At 38.8% G+C, this 18,772-nt stretch overlaps 1 protein-coding gene across 9 annotated transcripts in view; it reads right to left on the bottom strand.

Annotated features, from left to right (window-relative positions):
- Positions 1-18,772, bottom strand: part of si:dkey-205h23.2 (CUGBP Elav-like family member 6) — a 181,533-nt gene that overhangs the window by 13,327 nt on the left and 149,434 nt on the right. For 4 of the 9 annotated variants that reach the window (XR_002428486.2, XM_036136033.1, XM_021319354.2 and 1 more), the window contains 7 exons: positions 17,725-17,898; positions 16,739-16,886; positions 10,430-10,579; positions 9,591-9,653; positions 9,042-9,122; positions 4,770-4,913; positions 445-594 (listed from right to left, as the gene is read on the bottom strand). Coding sequence is in view for 8 of the 9 variants with exons in the window: in XM_036136033.1 (XP_035991926.1) it covers positions 467-594; positions 4,770-4,913; positions 9,042-9,122; positions 9,591-9,653; positions 10,430-10,579; positions 16,739-16,886; positions 17,725-17,898 (888 nt within the window). In the remaining variant the exon portion in view is untranslated. The remainder of the gene's footprint in view (positions 1-444; positions 595-4,769; positions 4,914-9,041; positions 9,123-9,590; positions 9,654-10,429; positions 10,580-16,738; positions 16,887-17,724; positions 17,899-18,772) is intronic. The other 5 variants (XM_036136035.1, XM_021319353.2, XM_021319351.2 and 2 more) reach the window with 5 other exon arrangements.

Below are 18,772 nucleotides of genomic sequence, written 5' to 3'. Positions count from 1 at the left end.
TAAACAGATGGGTGATGATTATTTGAATCAGTTGTGATACTGTGAAATTAGTCTTTTCATGGATGCTGTTGCTAAGAGCAAGCCACATTTATATTGGTATATATGAAAGCTCATATGTTTTAGGGTAAAAATAGGAATTAATGAAGATATATGTTGGGAAGTAAACACGTAGATCACCCAGAAAGGCAACTGCACTGTGTTTAGTAGGATTTCTGAGGTGCTGTTGCACTGTTTAGTGCCACCGCTACAAAAATTGTGTGAAAATAACAATAATTAAGTAATGTTTTAGTGAGTGGTTTGCTTTATTATTTGAGACACTGAATGCCCACATTCACAACAGCTCCTGATATTTGTCAACATGTTAATGAAGCACTAAGATATCTAAATGTAGCGTGAGGGTTTTTGAACGCACCAAAGTACATTTTGCCATAAGTGGTACTCTACCTGTTTACGGACAGCAGACGAGTCAGTAAGGTCGGTTAGCATCCTTTGGCCGCTTTAGCTGCACCTTCAGCCTCTTCATGCCTATCTGGAAGCCGTTCATGGCCTGGATAGCGGCCTGAGCACTGGACGGGTTATCGAAACTCACAAAGCCTAAGACAAGGCCGCAAAGCGGGAAGGAAATGAGATGCAAGGGGGGGGGGGGGGCAATTGAGATAGAAGAGGAAGGGAGGCGGAAAGATAGAAAAAAATGAAAGACAGGTTAAATGAAAGAAGAGCAAAACACCCCTTTTTCCTCTTTCAACAATGACAGAACATAAAGTCTTTGTTTTTGCTTTTTAATACGTTAATTGAAAGTCTAATGAACCGAAAGGTTAACATAAAATACTTCAAACGCTAACAGCGTAGAGATTAGAAATCAAACAGGAGGCATTTGATATTTTGAGTTTACCTATATATATAAAAAAAAAAATCATCTAAGATTAGAGCCAACAAAAACATCTCATACCAGGTTGTGCAGCCGTAGACAAGGCAGCATCTATAACCTGGCTGTTTGAGCCATACAGGAAAAACATCGCTCTGTGAATACGTATTTTCATTTTATGTGTGTGACTGAGCATCTATCTAAGTAAAGAGCAGAGGGCACGGGGTTGTGATGAGATGCTCGGAGCAAGGTGTGTAGGACGGAGGTGCCTGCTGCTCGCAGTTATCACTTAGGTGCTGAGGCAGAGTGAACCAACAGCTGCCCCCGCCGGGACTCCTTGCCTGCTCTTATCAGACACCTCTATGATTGACGGCCAGAATTTTCCGCCTGCCAGCTGATTTGATCACAGAGCTATGGGTCCAATTTAATTTGGGGGGAGAGGGCAGGCTTTTGTCAGTGTAGGTGAGATAAGGCTGCTGCTTTTACAAACCCTTTAAACAAACTGAGCAGGGAAAGGGCGTGTCAGCTGGTAGCGATCCCAGTCCCCCCCACCCCACCCCACCCCACCCCTCACACACACACATTCACATAATATCTGAATTTAATGAATGTGCAGACTTCACATTTACATCCTTGTGCCAAAATAATCATAGAAGTCTAAAGGTCAAAAGGGAGAATAATGGAATAGGGTAGGAAGCAAACTTTTAAATATGAACAAATTAAAGTGGAAATGTTACTTTCCTTATGTCCCTTTCTTTCCATTTCCATATTTTGTGTATAACGAATAACGTGAATATGCAACATGCAGAAGGCAGCTTACTGCAGGACTGGCCATGTCCTGCTACAGTTAAGGATCCACAAACCATCTCACTTCTGTTTATTTAAAAGTTTTCTGTAAGGTTTTCTATTCTGCATTTGGTTTATGGCAGAGATGTCCTCTGTTCTGGTGTGATTTTTACATGTATATGTCCATGTAAGGAGGGGATGGACACATCTCTTCATAGTCTTTGTCTATGTTTGCCCCGACAATCTCTAGCAGGTTTTCTTCCAGAATTGCTCTGCTTTTAACACCACCCATATTCCCATCAACTCTGACCAGCTTCCTGATCCCTGCTGAAGAAAAGCCTCCGGCATGATGCTGCCACCACCATGTGTCCCTGTAGGGGATGAGGTTTTCAGGGTTATCTGCAGTGCCAATTTTCCTTCCACACTTAACGACAGTGTGATTTTTGAACATATTCAGACACATGCTTATTTCATGGCAACTCCCAATATATTGGGACATTATTTCCTCTTAAAATGGCTGATATCCCACATATATGTGTCCTATCATATACACATGATTAGAAAATGTTTAGACCACATAACTTTTGCAGGATGTTAGCCCAGACCTCAAACCCATTGTTTGGTGTACTCCTGACCGTTGAAATGAGAGTGAACACTATGTTATAGTGGTTTGTGGGTCTGAAATGGTATATAAACAATAAATGAATCAGTCAAACAAGCGGAAGACTCTCTAACCAACTACCAACATGTTCATATCTGATCATCCAAGAAAATGAACCTTGAATGGAAACCATAAGGTTGCTGTAAGAAGTGTCCTAAAACCCTGAAATGTAATCATGGGACCTACAGGCAGCACTTGTTGCAGTTGATGTAAATGTGCATGGCTTTACAATCAGAAAGAAACCACAAAAGTTTAATTTCATTGGGAGATGGGCAATGAGGAAACATGTGCTTTGTAAGGAAAACCAGAAGACCAGGTTTGCAAGACTTGAGACTGGGGAGCAGGTTCACTTTTCATCAAAACAGGCACTCTAATTATACTACTGTGGTTTAAAACACATCCATGTGTTAGAGTAGACAAGTTGGAGACAAGCCTTAAATCCAATTAAGAATCTGAGATAAGGCTTAAAAATGTTGATTCACAAATGTGCTCTGTCTCATTTCAGTAAGTTTAAGCTATTCTGTAAAAAAAAAGATAGCCAAAGGTTGCTTTACAAAGTCGAAGCTGAACACATGTGTCCACCTCACTTCTCTGAGAAAAAATTAAAACTAAGTGTTGTTTTCCTTCCAATTCCACAAATTTGAGTTACTTTTTTGCTTAACTACCATACAAAGTCAGGTTAAATTACATTAAAAATTGTGGTTACATTACAAAAAGGACTTTAGTGTCATGATCAGAGAGCTGCTTTTGATATTGCTGTGACAAGTTATGAGTTTAAATAAAAAAATAAAAAAATGTATCAGCTAAATAGGAGAGAAAAACATGCACCTGGGATTTCATTTTACCTATAATAATACTGAATTGTTCTTTGAAATATTGAGCATTGTCAAAATTACGCTGAATAAGGGCAAATGAAAATGAAATTGCATCTAAAATTTGTTAACATTATACCTAACTGAGAAATTTTCTCTGTTTACTGAACTTTTGTCCCTTTCTATATTTTAGAAGGTAAAGCTATGAACAGGATATCTTAACATTGTTTTGTGTTAAAACATTTTGTTATACTCAGACATTTTGTTTTATAACAATGTGATCGACATTCACTGAATGCTAAGAATTTAGCCTTTGGTGTGTGTGTGTTTTTTTTATTTCCTGATATTTTAACCATAGAGCCTTGGGACATCTGCTATTTAAAGGTGAAAGAAACAAATGAAAAAAAAATCAAGATTCCAGTTTGAATAAGAGGTTTTCAGCAGACATCTTAATTACTCTTCATAGTGGGAGCGAAGAGGTCACTTCCCGTTGGCCCCCCTCCTTGTTGACTGACAGATAGTGTAAGTGAGAAGCATATGTTCAGTGGAGAACACACGCAGTGAATGAGAGAGCCTGTCCTGAGACGGACAGATGAGAAAGGTGAGAAAGAAGAGAGAGACAGTTTCAGATATGCCATGATGAAGAGAAACTGATAGAAAGCCAATGGTAGGAGACTCTGGCTCTCTCTCTCTGGTTGTCTCCTGGGTGCTGCTGTCCAACTGAATCAACAGCAAGTTCCACACCAGTCTATTATAAGCCCATGGATCCCAGCTGCGCCACCTCCACCCTGATGAACTGGTTTAGTGAGTGGGAGAAGAAACAAGGGATGAGGAGGGGGTGCAGGTGCTGCAAGGACCCCCAGTTAAAAGGCTGGTGGGGAGTCGCATTTTATTTTTGTTATTAAAGGAGACTAAAAAGGGAATTGATTCTCCCTTTTTTTTGTATTATTCTTTTTTTGTTTTAGAAATGGCACAAAGCCTAATGATATTGGTGAGAAACGAGACAATTGGATTGGTCAAACCTTTCGCAATCTTATTTTAAGTTGCTGGATCACATGTGATCCAACAACATAGGATGACATTGCTTTTACGTTTTTGAAAAGAAAATGTAATTTGTGTATTAAGGAAATAAAAAAAAAAAAACAATAGAAATTCAGGGAATTGAGAGGATGCAAATGCCTTTCTTAGAATAGCGTACAACCTAGAGCTCCTAATCCACTTCAAATTGGTATCCAAAATCTGTTGTTGAACAACTGATATACTACAGAGAGCAGGTCTTATTTTCTTCAGAAGGAATCTTAGTTTTGGCTGTCAGTGTCATTCATCAACCCCAGAGATTGCTGCTTCGTGTCCCTGCATGCGATGCATCGGTAAGCTTCGCTTTTAATACCCTACTCTCCTTGTGCATGCATCCACACATAACACTGCTTTTAAAAATGTTAATTGAACGTTGATACTGACAGTATCAACGTTCAATTTGATAATTACATACATCCTATTAGTTCTGTGTAAACAGTGGGATGTATGTGTTGAGAAGAGCACCAAAAATGTTGCCATTTTTCATGAAAAAAAAAAGAACAACTCCAACAGCAATAATTTGTTTAGTCATTCGTTTTCGTTTAGTCACTGTGTCTTTTTGACTCACCAAAACATTTGCTCTGATTGGTGGCTCGGTCCACAAAGACTTTGGCAGAGATGACGTTGCCGAAAGGAAGGAACATTTGCATGAGCTCTGCATCTCCAAACTCCTGGGGCAGGTGGTAAATAAACAGGTTGCAACCTTCCGGCCCTGGTGATGAGAGAATTACAGCAGGAGGGTTATACGGGAGCATAAACAGGAGATGCCCACTGAGAGAAGAACTGACTCTAATACCACGAGTGAGAAAAATATCTCCAAAAAATTGTCAAGAGAAAAATATCACGCTTTTGTTAAACCTTAATACATACAAATATTGATCTTCCAATCACATGCTTGTGTAAGAGGTTTTAATAAATTATACTTTGTACATTTCAACAACAACAGCTGGTTCAATGGCTTTTCACAAAAAATGTGTTATACACTTATATTTAGCCAGTTTTTTGTGATGTAAAAAAAAACAGACAGAGACAAATTATATCCAAACAACCTCCAGTTTTAATGAGGCGAACAATTAAGCCCAAAATTTTCCATACCCAGGCAGATTTATTTTTGAAGCAATCTTTTCATTTTACCACCAGGCTATTTCTGACTTTAGGTACAGCTATGTTAACCCTTGTGTGGTGCTGAAATGAATCGATGGAGGAAGCTTAAGATTATAATGATGGTAAGGAGGCGTCCCAAACAAAATTATTTTTATTTTTATAAACTGATGTGCCTTGTACATGTTTTTCCTGAACTCTAAAAAAAAAGTTAACCCTTGTTCAGAGCATGTTTGTCAGTTTTTTTTTTTTTTTTTAAGATAATGCTTGTATACCTAACAACCATCGGCATGACTGCTTGAATGATTACTGGTTGAATCAGTTATTACCTGTTTAATTGGTTATAACATTTAGATTGTCACCATCCTGTATCTACCTTGTACAAGTTGTCCAAATTCATTGTGATGTGACCACCCCACCAGCAATCAGGGCATTTACTACATTCTGACCCCTCTGGGATAGAACATGTCTTTGAGTCTGTTGGATTTGGTGTTAACAGTTCAGAATTCGTTTTTTTCTAAAAGAGAGTTGCGGAAAAAAAAAAGTATGTGTCTGGTGAGAGTGGAGTCTGTTATAACGGGGCGGGCTTTCTTTTAGAGTCTGCAGGCATAAACGTGCATCAGAGATGGCAGCTGTGGTCCGGTAAAGCTTTCCGCTGACCTCACCACCCAGTGCAGGTTCTTCCTGTTCTCCTGAGTGCAGCTGGACAACCATAGAGCTCAGTAATATACCAGGAGGTTCTCTATCGCTGACCTGTAGAAGTTTGTGAGCAGCTGATAAGGGAACACACTTTAGCTTATTGAGGAAAGGAAGTCTTTGTTTAGCTATCCCCACCTGGAGTGCGATATGGGTGTTCCAGGTGACGTCAGCAGAGATGTGGACACCCAGGAACTTATAGTTAGCAACTCTCTCATCCTCCTCACTGTATATTAAGTGGGCTGTCCATGTGATGCACTTGGATGTCCTGAAGTCCCCAATTACTTATTTTGTTTTTTAGATGTTTAGATCTAGGTTATTTTGCTGACATGAGACGGAATATGTTTTGAATTAGTGCTATATAAATACATTTTGTTCAATTTAAAATTAACAAATGCTGCAGAGGTTTGTGTTCTTCTACTGACTAGTACCTTTGTATTTTTGTTATCAAGTAATTACAGGTTTTTTTATGTTGTTTACCTCTCAGATTGTTCCAAAAAAAATTCTGTTGAATAATTTAGGATGCATGTCAACTTAAAGTTGGAAGGAATGATGATGTAATGTTTTTAAATCAGAGAAAAACAAATATTTGACAGCAGTATGTTGACTTTCGAGAGCTCCTGCATGACAGCACAGAAAGAGAAATAAGGAGAATAATGGGGGGAAAAAAAAGCCGAAACACCAGGGGTTGATTGAAAGAGAAAAGCTGAGACAGTTATTGGGAGAGTGAAGCACTGACACACGGCGAAACAGAGAGAGGAGGCAGAGCACACATTAAGACATGAGCCAAGTTTTTGCTCCAATTACTGCGTGACAGTAGGACTGTCTTCCAATTTCTCTCCATCCCTCCACACTCATCTACCCAGCTGCCACATTTGTACTGGCCAATCTGGATAAAGGCAGGAATGAACTGGAGGGAAACAGAGAGAGGGAGAGAAAGATCACGAAAGCCAGCCATGGACACAGAGGGGGGGAGTGAGAGCAACTTGATGGACTCAGGGACAGTAAGCTTGGAGCTGGCTGCTTGTCTAAGTTTCTCTCCTGTCTCATTGCTCAGGGTGATAGCATGAAGAGATGAGACTGGGTCTGGTGAGAAGGCTGATAAGAGGGCTGCAGTGGTAGCTGGCTATAGTGCCGCTATGCCTCAGCACGATAAAGGACACACACACACAGAGCAAGAAAGAGAGAGAGAGAGAGTTGACAGATTTACTTTTTTAGCTGTGGATAAAGTTCTTTCATTTAAGGTTTAGTTTTTTTTAAACTAGCTTATAAAACTCAACATGTTTTGTTTTGATGATCACAAGCTGTTCTTTGTTATACATTTGTGCAGTCTGTAAAGTTTTGATGTGGTGATTATTTCTAACCGCGAATGTGATTACAAATAATAGTTTATTTGCATAAGGTGTAAAACCAGTAACTGAGGACTAAAATGATGAAAACAAATGACGATTTATTAGATGCATTAATTTAGAGATACACATAGTCCAATAAAGGTTGCAATGTGTATGCTAAGAAAATGGATATCAAACTCATGATAGGTACAATCTTTTTATTCAATAAAATGCATAGAAATTATGATTTTTCATTTCAAGGGTGCTCTTAAAACTGTTTAGAAAGAAGCATCATCGTTTGATTTATTATTTTTGCTGATGAATTTTGTTCGGTTGTAGTTAGCATGGCTTTAAGCTTCACATTTGACTAACTTTGCTTTTATGTAAACCTCTGTAATTACTTTGTTCCTGTCTTTATGTTCTTTGAAATGTCTGACAATGATTCCACTTGAAATTGTTTGAGTCTATGCATACATTACCACCTAGCCCAGGATTTCCTGTTGAAGTAGAGATGCTGAATTGAAATGTGTGTGCGTGTTTGTGTGACATCTACTATTTTTTTTTATTTCTTGTTCCAAGTGAAAAAAAAGCTAAATGTATATGTGCTGCATGGAATATGTAAATACTAAGTATATATAGATATATATATCAATATATCTGTAACAATATGTTACCAAGCATGCCCTGCTACTGGAAAACTAAATTACCAAAGATCACAGTGGTGTTTTTTTTGTGGTTAAAGTCACAGTTTGGTATTTGGAAGGATTTTCGCTGTTGACTCATGCACAAACACTGACTGACGTGTTTCAGAAACTGTTTGCTTTCAGTGTAAGACTGAAGCCCAGATTTGACTGATTCTGTCTAGGTTCAGATGTACCTTGTTAAATGGCAAGGAAGAAAATGTGGCAGCGGACTGAGACAGGCTGGGACAGCAGCCAAAACCCAGCGGAGGCTAGAACTCAGACAGGCCACTGGCTAAGCCAAGAATAGCTCGCTCTGTGTGGCCATGAGTGAGGCTGTGTCTGTGTGAGGACTAGTAAGACTTCTATCTTTCTTGCTAAAGTATAAAACGCTGTTATAGTTTTACCAATAAATTAGATCTTCCAAAAGAAGATTATTTTCCATATGAAATGACTGCAATAAGAGTGATGCAACCCATTAAAAACTCTGAAAATTGGACACAATCTGGCCACTAACAACTTTTTTTCTTAAAGCAATCCTGAAAACACTCAATTTATCTTCGCGATAAATATTCATCCCACTCTATGCTGTCTCATTTAATCATACAGTTGCATAATTAAGACTGACGAATGGCATCAGAAAGAGTGATTTACCATCAAAGTATATCCTATGCTTTATTACATCTTATGCAGTGGCATAAGAGTGCACATTACACTAGGAATAGTAATAAATGATTATGCATGCAGCTAATTAATCTGATGAATATTTATAACCACTTAAACACATTGTAATGGACTGATTAAGCAGTCCAACACTGTGAGTTTGAATTAGTGCAGTTTTTTGAATAATGACAGAGTAACTTTCCATCTCAGTGCTAATGTTCTTCTCTTTAAATGGGGAGCCTTTTTCTCACATTTTCCCCAGCCAGCTTTTTCCCCTCCCTCACTAATTCAAAGCAGTGAAGCTACATTAGAATGGAACATGGCAATTATCACCTTTTATCTTGGGTGGGCGCGCTTGCTCGCTCTTACCTTCCCTCTGTTGCTGGGGAATGATGGTCGGTTGCTGGGGGAACGCTTGGCTGATTGGCGCATAGGCGGCAGGGTAGGCTGCTGTTGCAAAGGGAGAACCAGAGTGGAATTTTTCACATCTCCATTTTCATATTTGACACAACAAAACGGGAATCATTATTCCATTGTTCATTTGGGTCCTCAAGACATCGCATAAATAAATTGCATTTTGACTTGGAGCCAGGGCTCATTTGTCTGGTGGATCACCACACAAAAAGAATGGTAAAAAGGGGGAGTGGGGTGCATTTGAACTGAGCAGAGACACTAAGAAAGAAAGGGAGAATTACACTACGCTAATGAGAGATGATGTCAGACACAAATTGAAGTCTGCTAAAATTCCTTTCATAATCTCAACCTAAAGCAGGCTACTTGAAAGAAATGAGTTGGTCATCTGGTCATCTCTACATGTCACAGTGCCTACTCGAGAGACCAATCAAAAAATTGAGTCAAGAGAGGATAAAGACAAATGGAGCATATGAAAATGGAGAGAAGGTAGGAGAGTTAGTTCACCTGCGTAGTGCTGGACGCCAGCATACGCTTGCTGGAGCGGGTCGGTCACCGTTGGACTCTGTGCTGCAGAGAGATGTAAAGCAAAAAAAGAGAATGAAGGGTGACTTTGAAGGAAATAGAAAGGAGTGAAATAAAGCAAGAATAGTGGGAAACAGCAAGATAGAGAGATTACATTAAGGCGTGGGGAAACTGGCCAAACCAGAGATCCATCAGGAGGTGGGATCACACAGGAAGTGAGGGCAATTTGGGTTGTCATATCTTTAGAGTTCTTCAAAATGTCTGCTTGCCCCAGATGTTTGCATCAAATATTAACAATGTGCCAAACAAACCACTTTGTAGTTCATTACGATTGCATCTGCCTTTGCATAATGCAAAGACGGGGAGTGGATGTCTGTCAGTTCTTCAGGAATCAGTCCCAGACAACATTAAGAGGCTGAGGACAGGCTGAGACGCATCAAATTAACCATAATTGACTGATGGATGAAGTGATGGATTCATCATGATACTGACACAGGCAACTCAGAGATATGCCAAAGACACAGTTGACTGAGCCTTAAATGCTTTTTTTTATAAATCAGAAAAAATTGTAAAAAAAAAAAGTCACTTTTAACAACACTTTGTTCAAATGAATTGATTCAATTTGTCACTTATTATATGGCGATCGTATTTTATGGCACTCAGCTGATTCTATTCTTCAGATGCAGTATAATGCAATTATAGTCAAACATTTAAAGATCAGCAGACGCAGGTAACATCGTGGGAGATGAAGCAACAGACTCAGGCATTAGTAGCTACAAATGTGTGTCTTGTTTTATTCACATGAATCTGGCATATCTCACCTGGGTAAGGATGGATGCCATTGGTGTAGATGGGCTCTGATGTAGGCTGGCCGTTGCTTTGCGGCGGGAGGGCACTGAATCCGTTGACTCCAATAGGTGTGGCTATGCTTGGCACGGCTGTAGCAGAAATGCCTGGGGGTGTGCTGGTGCCTGCAAGTAGATGTTGAGATTTTCAGAGAGTCCACTGCAGGGACCTGTAGGGTGAAATATACATTTCCTCAACTGTGCTACCTGGCTCTAAATGTGTTGTTTGAAACTCCCAGTAAAGATGCAATGTATTTTTTGAACAAACAATTACCTGTTGAGTCAAAGCTTGGGAAATAACAATAAGACAACCGAGATGTCACACCAATCAAGGTTGAACACGGGGAAAGGTCTTCTTTCCTTTTTAATTTGTAATATTGTCAATTGACAAATTGACGTTCCATTAAAACCATACTAAATTCAAAAAAAAAAAAAAAAACATACTAAATTCAATCTTTTCTATAACGTTTTAGCTTTGTTTTGGGATCAAACCTCTGGTCTCACCTCTAGATTTTAATGAAAACATGAGAGCAAATATGGTTTATTTTGCCAGTGCACAATTTGGACAAAAATACAATCAGACGTACAAAAAACAAAAAAAAGCAATGACACACAGTACAATACCATGAAAAGTTGATTCACTTTGTAAATTCAGTTTAAAAAGTTTTATACTCATTCATTATACAGTGACTGGTATTTCTGAAGTTTTTTTTCCTGTTAATTTTCATTATTATGGCTTCCAGATAATGAGAAACCTGAAAATATTTTCTTTAATTAGGATTTTACATATGGGCAATAATTTTTTTTATTTTTAAGACAAAATCCTGGTCTATCTAAAAGTATACCCTTCTTTTTTCTGCTTTTCCCTTTCAAGGTATAACACAGCGCGTCATCCGTCTCTCTCTAACACTATTACACCAACTACTTTCATGTCGTCTTTAACTTCATCCATAAATCTTCTCTTTGGTCTTCTAGACTTCCTGCTTAGCAGTGCTAACCTCAGAATCCTTCTACTGATGTACTCAATATACCTCTTCTGTACATGTCCAAACCATCTGAGTATGGCCTCTCTACCTTTACCTCCAAAACATATGACACGAGCCGTCCTTCTGATACACCCATTACTGGTCATATCCATCCTCATCACACCCAGAGACAGCCACAACACCTGTATATCTGCTACATACATCTCTTCCTCCCATCTCTCAGTGTCACTGTCTCTAAACCCTACAACATTGCTGGTCTCACCACTGTCTTGTTCATCTTTCTTTTCATTCTTGCTGATACTCTTTTATCACACAACATGTCTGACACTTTTCTCCACCGGTTCCAGTCTGCTTGGATAGGTTTATTCACCTCTTTTCCATACTCACAGTTGCTCTGGACTGTTGACCCTAAGTACTTAAAATAGTCCGCCATATTTATCTCTTCTCCCTGTAACTTCAGCTCCACTTGGCTCCCTCTCATTCACACACATGTATTCTATTATGATTCAGCAAACCCTCATTCCTCTACTTTCCAGGGCAAACCTCCATCTCTCTAGATTTTCTTCCACCTGTTCCCTGTTCTCACTGTAGATCACAGTGTCATCTGCAAACATTATAGTTCATGGAGATTCCTGTCTAACCTCATCTGTCAACTTTTCCATCACCACATCAAATAAGAAGGGGCTTAGTGCCTATCCTCGATGCTGTTCCACTTCCATCTTGAACTCCTCTGCTACACCGACAGCACATCTCACCACTGTCTTACAGCTCTTATACATGTCCTGCACCAATCTAACATTTTCACCTGCTTCTCTAGACTTTCTCATATGATACCACAACTCCTCTCTCGGCACCCTGTATACTTAAAAGTATACTCATGCCTTGTAAATTATACGTGTATATGTATGTATGTATATATATATATATATATATATATATATATATATATATATATATATATATATATATATATATATATATATATATATATATATATATATATATATATATATATATATATATATATATATATGGTAGGACAAATACACTGAGCACCAGTCCAGTATTTTTCTCCTAAGTTGAGGTAAGTCAATTCTGACATTGTCTCTGGGTCGTGAACAGCTTGACACACTTTTCCTTCCACTTAACTTTTCATTACTATGCTTAGATATAGCAGTCTGTGAACAGCCAACTTCTTGAGCAATTAGATTTTGTGGCTGGGGGGGGGGGGTTTCATTGACAATCTGCTGGACATCTGCCAGTTCAACAGTATTCTCCATAATTATGAAAGCTAAACATGGCCATAACATAGCAACTCTGTAATAAAATCTTGTTTTACTGGCTGTATGTAAGTTTGTGATTTTTTTTTAGAAATTAAATTTTGAATTTTTATTTGATAACCATTAGAATTAAAATAATCAAACACTGTATGTAATAAATATGTCATCTAATTATTATATACATATATATAGTTTCACTTTTTGAATTAAATCATCCAAATAAACAAACTTTTCCGTAATACCCCAATTTAATAAAATACACCTTTTATGCTAAATGTAAAGCTTTGTGTTTTTTCTTCTAATAATCTAAGTCTGTCACCTTGCCAGTGGCCTTTTGTGCTGACGGAATTTTTTTTTTTTTTCTCTTATCTGGGTGAAGGGCATTTAAGTCATGTAGGATTATCTTTGATAGGTATTAACAAGAATATGTAGGCCTTGTGGATTACAAATGCCAGGTACAGCATCAAGCCACTTTATATAATACATTTGCAACAGCCTTGCCTTCAGGCATCCTGCCTACTTAGTGTCAAGCCTTCAAAGCTCCTTATGACAAGGGCCAAAAAGATAGTTCAGACTGGGGTCCAGGATTATCTCACACAAATCTTCGCTATTATATTGTATAAGCCAAGGACTCTGCATCCTAAGTTATTGGATTGGCTGTGTTCCCAGAAAACACACAACATCAGAGACACAGAGGGAAAACGTGACAAGCAGAGCAAGAACGAAGAGATAATGTGTGAACGAAAAAGAGGTAGAAACCATAATGTGTCTGCCAATAGTGTATGAGTTTGTGCTACATCTTCTATCACCAAGCTTCTCTCAGCACAAGCTTATGCTTATTTTAATTTAATTTAATACTCTCATAGCCTGATTTTACAGTGCAAGCAGAGCATAGACCCAAGCATAAGTAAGCAAACTTAACTTTCACCTAACCTTTGACTGGAAGATCTCAGACTGCATAAATAGGTGTAAGGCTGAGGAAGGTATACAATAGATAGGGGCTTGACCACACAGGAATCTAAGATCAAAGACTAAAATGTTTAAATAAAGGTGGAAATAACATTTACATTCATTTGGAAATAGAATAAAACTGGATTAATGTGCTGTCTCTTTTGTGTGATGGTTAAAAGCCTTGCAGTAGCAATCTGAATTGACTGGAGATGGTCAAGATCTTTCAAACACATAAAAAAGCTCAAGACAAGATGAAAAAAAAGCATGAATAATCCTCTCTAAGTAAGTATTTGACACAAGAGTTCAGAGCTTAGAAATATTTTGTAGCTGAAGAAAAAAAACTCTTTCTGGTTAATTCAATATAAAGGTACTCCAATGACATGGCTAAATCAAAAATAATATCAAGGTGTCTGAGGTTAGGTTGGATAGAAGAGGCCAATGCACCAAGGCACTGCTTGATTTCAGTTATTTGGTTCTCAGGGCATACCTTTGGTTCTCAGGGCATACCTTTTCAGATGCAAGAGGTTGTCACACAGCCATTATTTGATACTACTAAAAGGTTATCAAGGAGGACAACTTTAAATATGCCGTTGGCTTCAAAGAACAGTAGAGCTGTATATCAGCATGGGAATGATAAAACACACCAGAAGACTTCCTAATTATTTGTCCAGGGCGATAATATGCAAAACAAAGATAATAGGTCCAAGACTGAGCCCTGTGGTACCCCATAGGTAGGGATGGGTACCGTATTCAGTACTTTCATTGGCACAGACAAAATCCGGTCGGTATTATCAGGTACCGGTTCACATGAAATCAAACGGTACAATCTTTTGGTACCTAAACGCATCACAGTGACACTGAGTGGAAGAGTGGGCAATTTTCCATACTGAACATGAACATAGCATTGCACACATAAGAGCGTAATGATGTCAGTACCTGGCCCAGTACACAAAGCAAGCATGGCTGATAGGTCTCGGAAGTATGGCTCCACTTTCCAAGATGCGCTGCAGATTACACTCGCTACGGTATTTTATATTTATTTTTTCTCTGAAACTGTTGCACTAAAACCATTCCCTGAATTTTATTCACACACAGCTTCAATTCTGTATTCACCCCATTCACTCTATGCATCTGATAACTGCTGTTTTGGTATAATTTTGTCTTATTATTACATTGCCTGAATTATTTTCCATGCAAAGTATTAAAATTCATAAATGATTTAATAAGGTTAATTTGTAGATCCAAGCAAGTGTATATATTGGGAAATAAATGTTAAATTGAAAACTATAGAGATTTTACTAATGAACTAACATGTATTACTACATAAGCACACAAAAGTACTGTAAATAAGTACCGGTATCCATTCCCAGGTACCGGGTAATGGTACCGTATCGGTTGAAAAGTGAAAGGTACCCATAAGGCAGGTTTTTGGAATCTGACATGATCTGGTTTGCTTAAACACAAATGTTCTGCCAGAAAGATAGGATTAGAACCACTCCTCAGCCACACCACATAGACCAACTACCTCTTTGACCTATTAATTAAAAAAGTGTGATCAACAATATCAAAGGAGATCTTGTAGGAAATGAAAGAACTAACGTGTACTTTATTTTTAATTTCATTGATAATATAATTGGCTCAGCTCCTCTTTACTTAGCTGTGTTTCACTCTTAGATGATACCAGTAATTGAGTGACAGCTGGCATCAGATATTTAAATACACCATCTAAAAAGATATGTTTGATTTCTCATTGTCTGACATAAAATCAAACCCAAATCTAAAGATTATCCCTCAGTATTTTTCGCATTTAGCAAACAGACATGATTCTAGTCATCCTAACTGACCTAAATCTAATTGAATCTAAGACAGCGTGAAAAAAGATGAATTCTTATTTCTAAAAGAGACATACGTATCACGCTTTTTAGTTCTTCGTTTTCACATTGAAATCATTCAGTTGCGGTTTATATAAAGTGGAACTGCACTTCTTTGGTCTGAATTCTTTGTTAACCCCCCCCCCATGTTGCCCTCTTTTTTACCGCTGTTCTGAGGTACATCTGAGAGCAACTCGCTTTAGTGCGGTCTCTTTAAAACTAAAGTAGGTACTTCACATCCCACCACCCTTCAGGTCGCAAAGCATTCCACTTTATCCCGTTTGACCATTTTTGGAGTATGCTGGGGGACGGTGTAATGAACAAGCGATGACTTATCCACTTGTAGCTTCGGCATCCTTCAGCTCGGACTACAAAATCACTCAGAGAAATAAAAATGGTAGATTCTCGAGATTGGTAACCTGAAAGTCCATGACCTTGTTTAGCAGCTCTGCAGCAAATACTGTGGTGAAATTGTTAAGAGAAATGTAATAGAGAAGAGAGAAAACAGCTTCAAAAAAACCTGACCCAAAAAAGAATATAAAGAAATCTACGCAGCTCCTAGACAGACTGAATTAAAATTTTCTGCGCTTCAAGAGACTCCAAGTACACAACACAATGGATTTAAGGGCTAAAAAAGTGGAATTTTGCATGATGTCCCCTTCATAAAGTTATATAAATATCTGATGGTAGTTGTAGCTGTTTATGGTGAGTCCGGTTCTCCGTAAGGTTTCTTTCGGTTAAAAGTGAGTGACACCTGTCTGCTGTCACTAAATGCTTGCTCAGACGTGATGACTCCAAACTCACTGGCTCATTGCAACTAGCTGGACCTGCTTAGGGAGATAACTTTATTGCCAAGTTTAAACTTAAAACTGAAATGAAGTGCATATAGCTAAAACTTATATTGCATTCTAATGTGTGCAACTAAATTTGAAGCTTTTTGTATGACTGGAAAGTATTGATTTGACCTAATTTGATTTTCATAGACATGTGTTGAGCTATATTTGTTCATTGAGTGTCTTGGCTTGACATGTTTGGCGACTTGGTGCTATATAAGTAGACTAAACTGAAATGAATTACATCAAAAGACGAAACAACAGAAAATAAAAGTTAAGGGATATATTTTTTATGACTTTTACAAATGTCACTTCCCTCACTGAGTATGACTTGTGCAAGTTATGGCTGAGTGTTGGAGCATACCTGAGGATGGTGTCATGGGAGTAGCCACCAGGCCATTGACATTGAAAGCTGCCATTTGCTGCATTTGCGCGGCAGCAATGGCTGCCATAGGGTTCAGGTAGGACCCTTGTGTTGCTGCCATCAGGGCTGCTTGCTGTTGCATCATCTGCTGTAGGATTAAAGAGCAGTGGGGGGAGAGGCGAATAGTGAGTGGGATGAAGGGAAGGACAGAAAAGGAAAGGAGGGTGAAACAGCCGCAGGATTAGAGCATGTTCACTCTCACATCACTGTTTGTTTGGTCCATGCCTTGTTCTTGAATGGAATGATCTGTGATGCCTTGCAGCTCTGCTTGCAGGCTACTACAAGGCCATTCTGGCCTTGTGCTCATTACACGGGAGGAAGATAAAAGCGACTCAAACCGATAAGGATGCAGAATTTTATGTATATCTATATGACTGTATATATGAGGGGGGGCTGCAGTGGCAGGGTTCGAGAGATAGTGCGCGAGTGGGCGATTCTCACCTGTCAGGAAGAGTTGTTAGCTACTGTGTGAGTGTAAAATCTCACAGACTCCTAACTCAGACTGTGACTTTCATGTGTGAATATGAAATAGGGGTGGGCTGGGCTGACAGAAAAGGGCGTAAGGGGTGAACGGGTCTCTTCTCTGTAATAAAATACACCTCTTCTTGAGCAGAAAAGTGTGTCTAAAAGAGGCAGGCTGGAGTTAGCAGTTGAAATTCTCATGCAGGTCAGTAAGCACAGGAATGAAAGATCAATATAACAGCATTTGGAGTGTAGATTTGCAATCATGACACATACTTCAAATTAGAGAGAAAATATGACAAGCACATTAAGGAAAGAACAAAGAGAGAAAGCACATCAACGAAACAATAAAACTGAATGAAAATGAAAGCGCTCATAGAGAGTGTCACATGCCTAGTGGGAGAGAAAGTGATTTCAAACCTCAAATCAGAAAAAATGTTTTCTTTTCTTTCTTTAAAGCTCACCGTCTCCTCTCCCGCTGGGCTGAGACTTACAGCATGAGAGTAGGCGCCATAGGCCCCAAACTGGATGGTCATGGGACTGAAGATGCCGAGCTGGCCCGCCATCTGGTGCATCCTGCGCAGGGTCCTCTCCTTATCAGTGTCGGCAAATTTGACCACCAGGCTGGACGAGGCCCCCTGTGGGGATACATATAGTTTACAAGGTTAATGCCATATGCAACTAAGGCTTTAAGACTGTGCTGTTAAAAATGTCACTCCTAATCATTCAAATGACACAGAGCCTTGGAACGGTAATCATATGCCATCAATGTTTTTGTTAAATATGTTATCTTATATTAAAGCAACCCACTTCAATGTATTTTATTGATATTTTAAATGATAGACCAACACTAAGCAGCACATAAATGTGAAGTGACCTAAAGGACACATAGTTTTCAAAGTGTTATAAAAATGCAATGGAGAAAAGTGAGGTTGGTATTTGTATTCAACTCCCTTTAGTCAAAAATCCAACTAATTCCTATAAGAAGTGAACAAAAGAGCAAATAGTTAAGCTTTGTTTAAGTTGCTTATACAAAGGGCTCAAAAGTTGGTTAGAGAACATCAATGAATAAATAAGATCATGAAGACCAAGGATCGTACCAGGCAGGTCAGGATAAAGTTGCCAAATGTCAGGGGTTAGACAATACAACAAAATCCCGAGCATCTCTGAGAGCATCTTTCTATCCATCATCTGAACATATAAACTTACTATGATTCCACTCAGTAACATTTATCAGAAAAGGAACCAAGTATTCCAAGATAAAGTTGTTACATTCTCTCTGGCGGGAGAATGTAACAACAGGACAACCACCAGTAATGCACTCTAATGAACACATCTGGCTGTTTGGAAGAGTGAAAGGAGGAATGATATCGGATAAAATGATCAGAAATCCATCCATTAATTTTCTGACCCGCTTAATCCCTCATGGGATCGCGGGTGTTGCTGGTGCCTATATCCAGCATTCAATCGGCGAGAGGCGGGGTACACCCTGGACAGGTCGCCAGTCTGTCG

The sequence above is a fragment of the Fundulus heteroclitus genome, chromosome 4 (assembly GCF_011125445.2).
Source record: "Fundulus heteroclitus isolate FHET01 chromosome 4, MU-UCD_Fhet_4.1, whole genome shotgun sequence".
NCBI classification, from domain to species: Eukaryota; Metazoa; Chordata; class Actinopteri; order Cyprinodontiformes; family Fundulidae; genus Fundulus; species Fundulus heteroclitus.
This window is presented reverse-complemented; position numbering and strand designations above follow the sequence as displayed.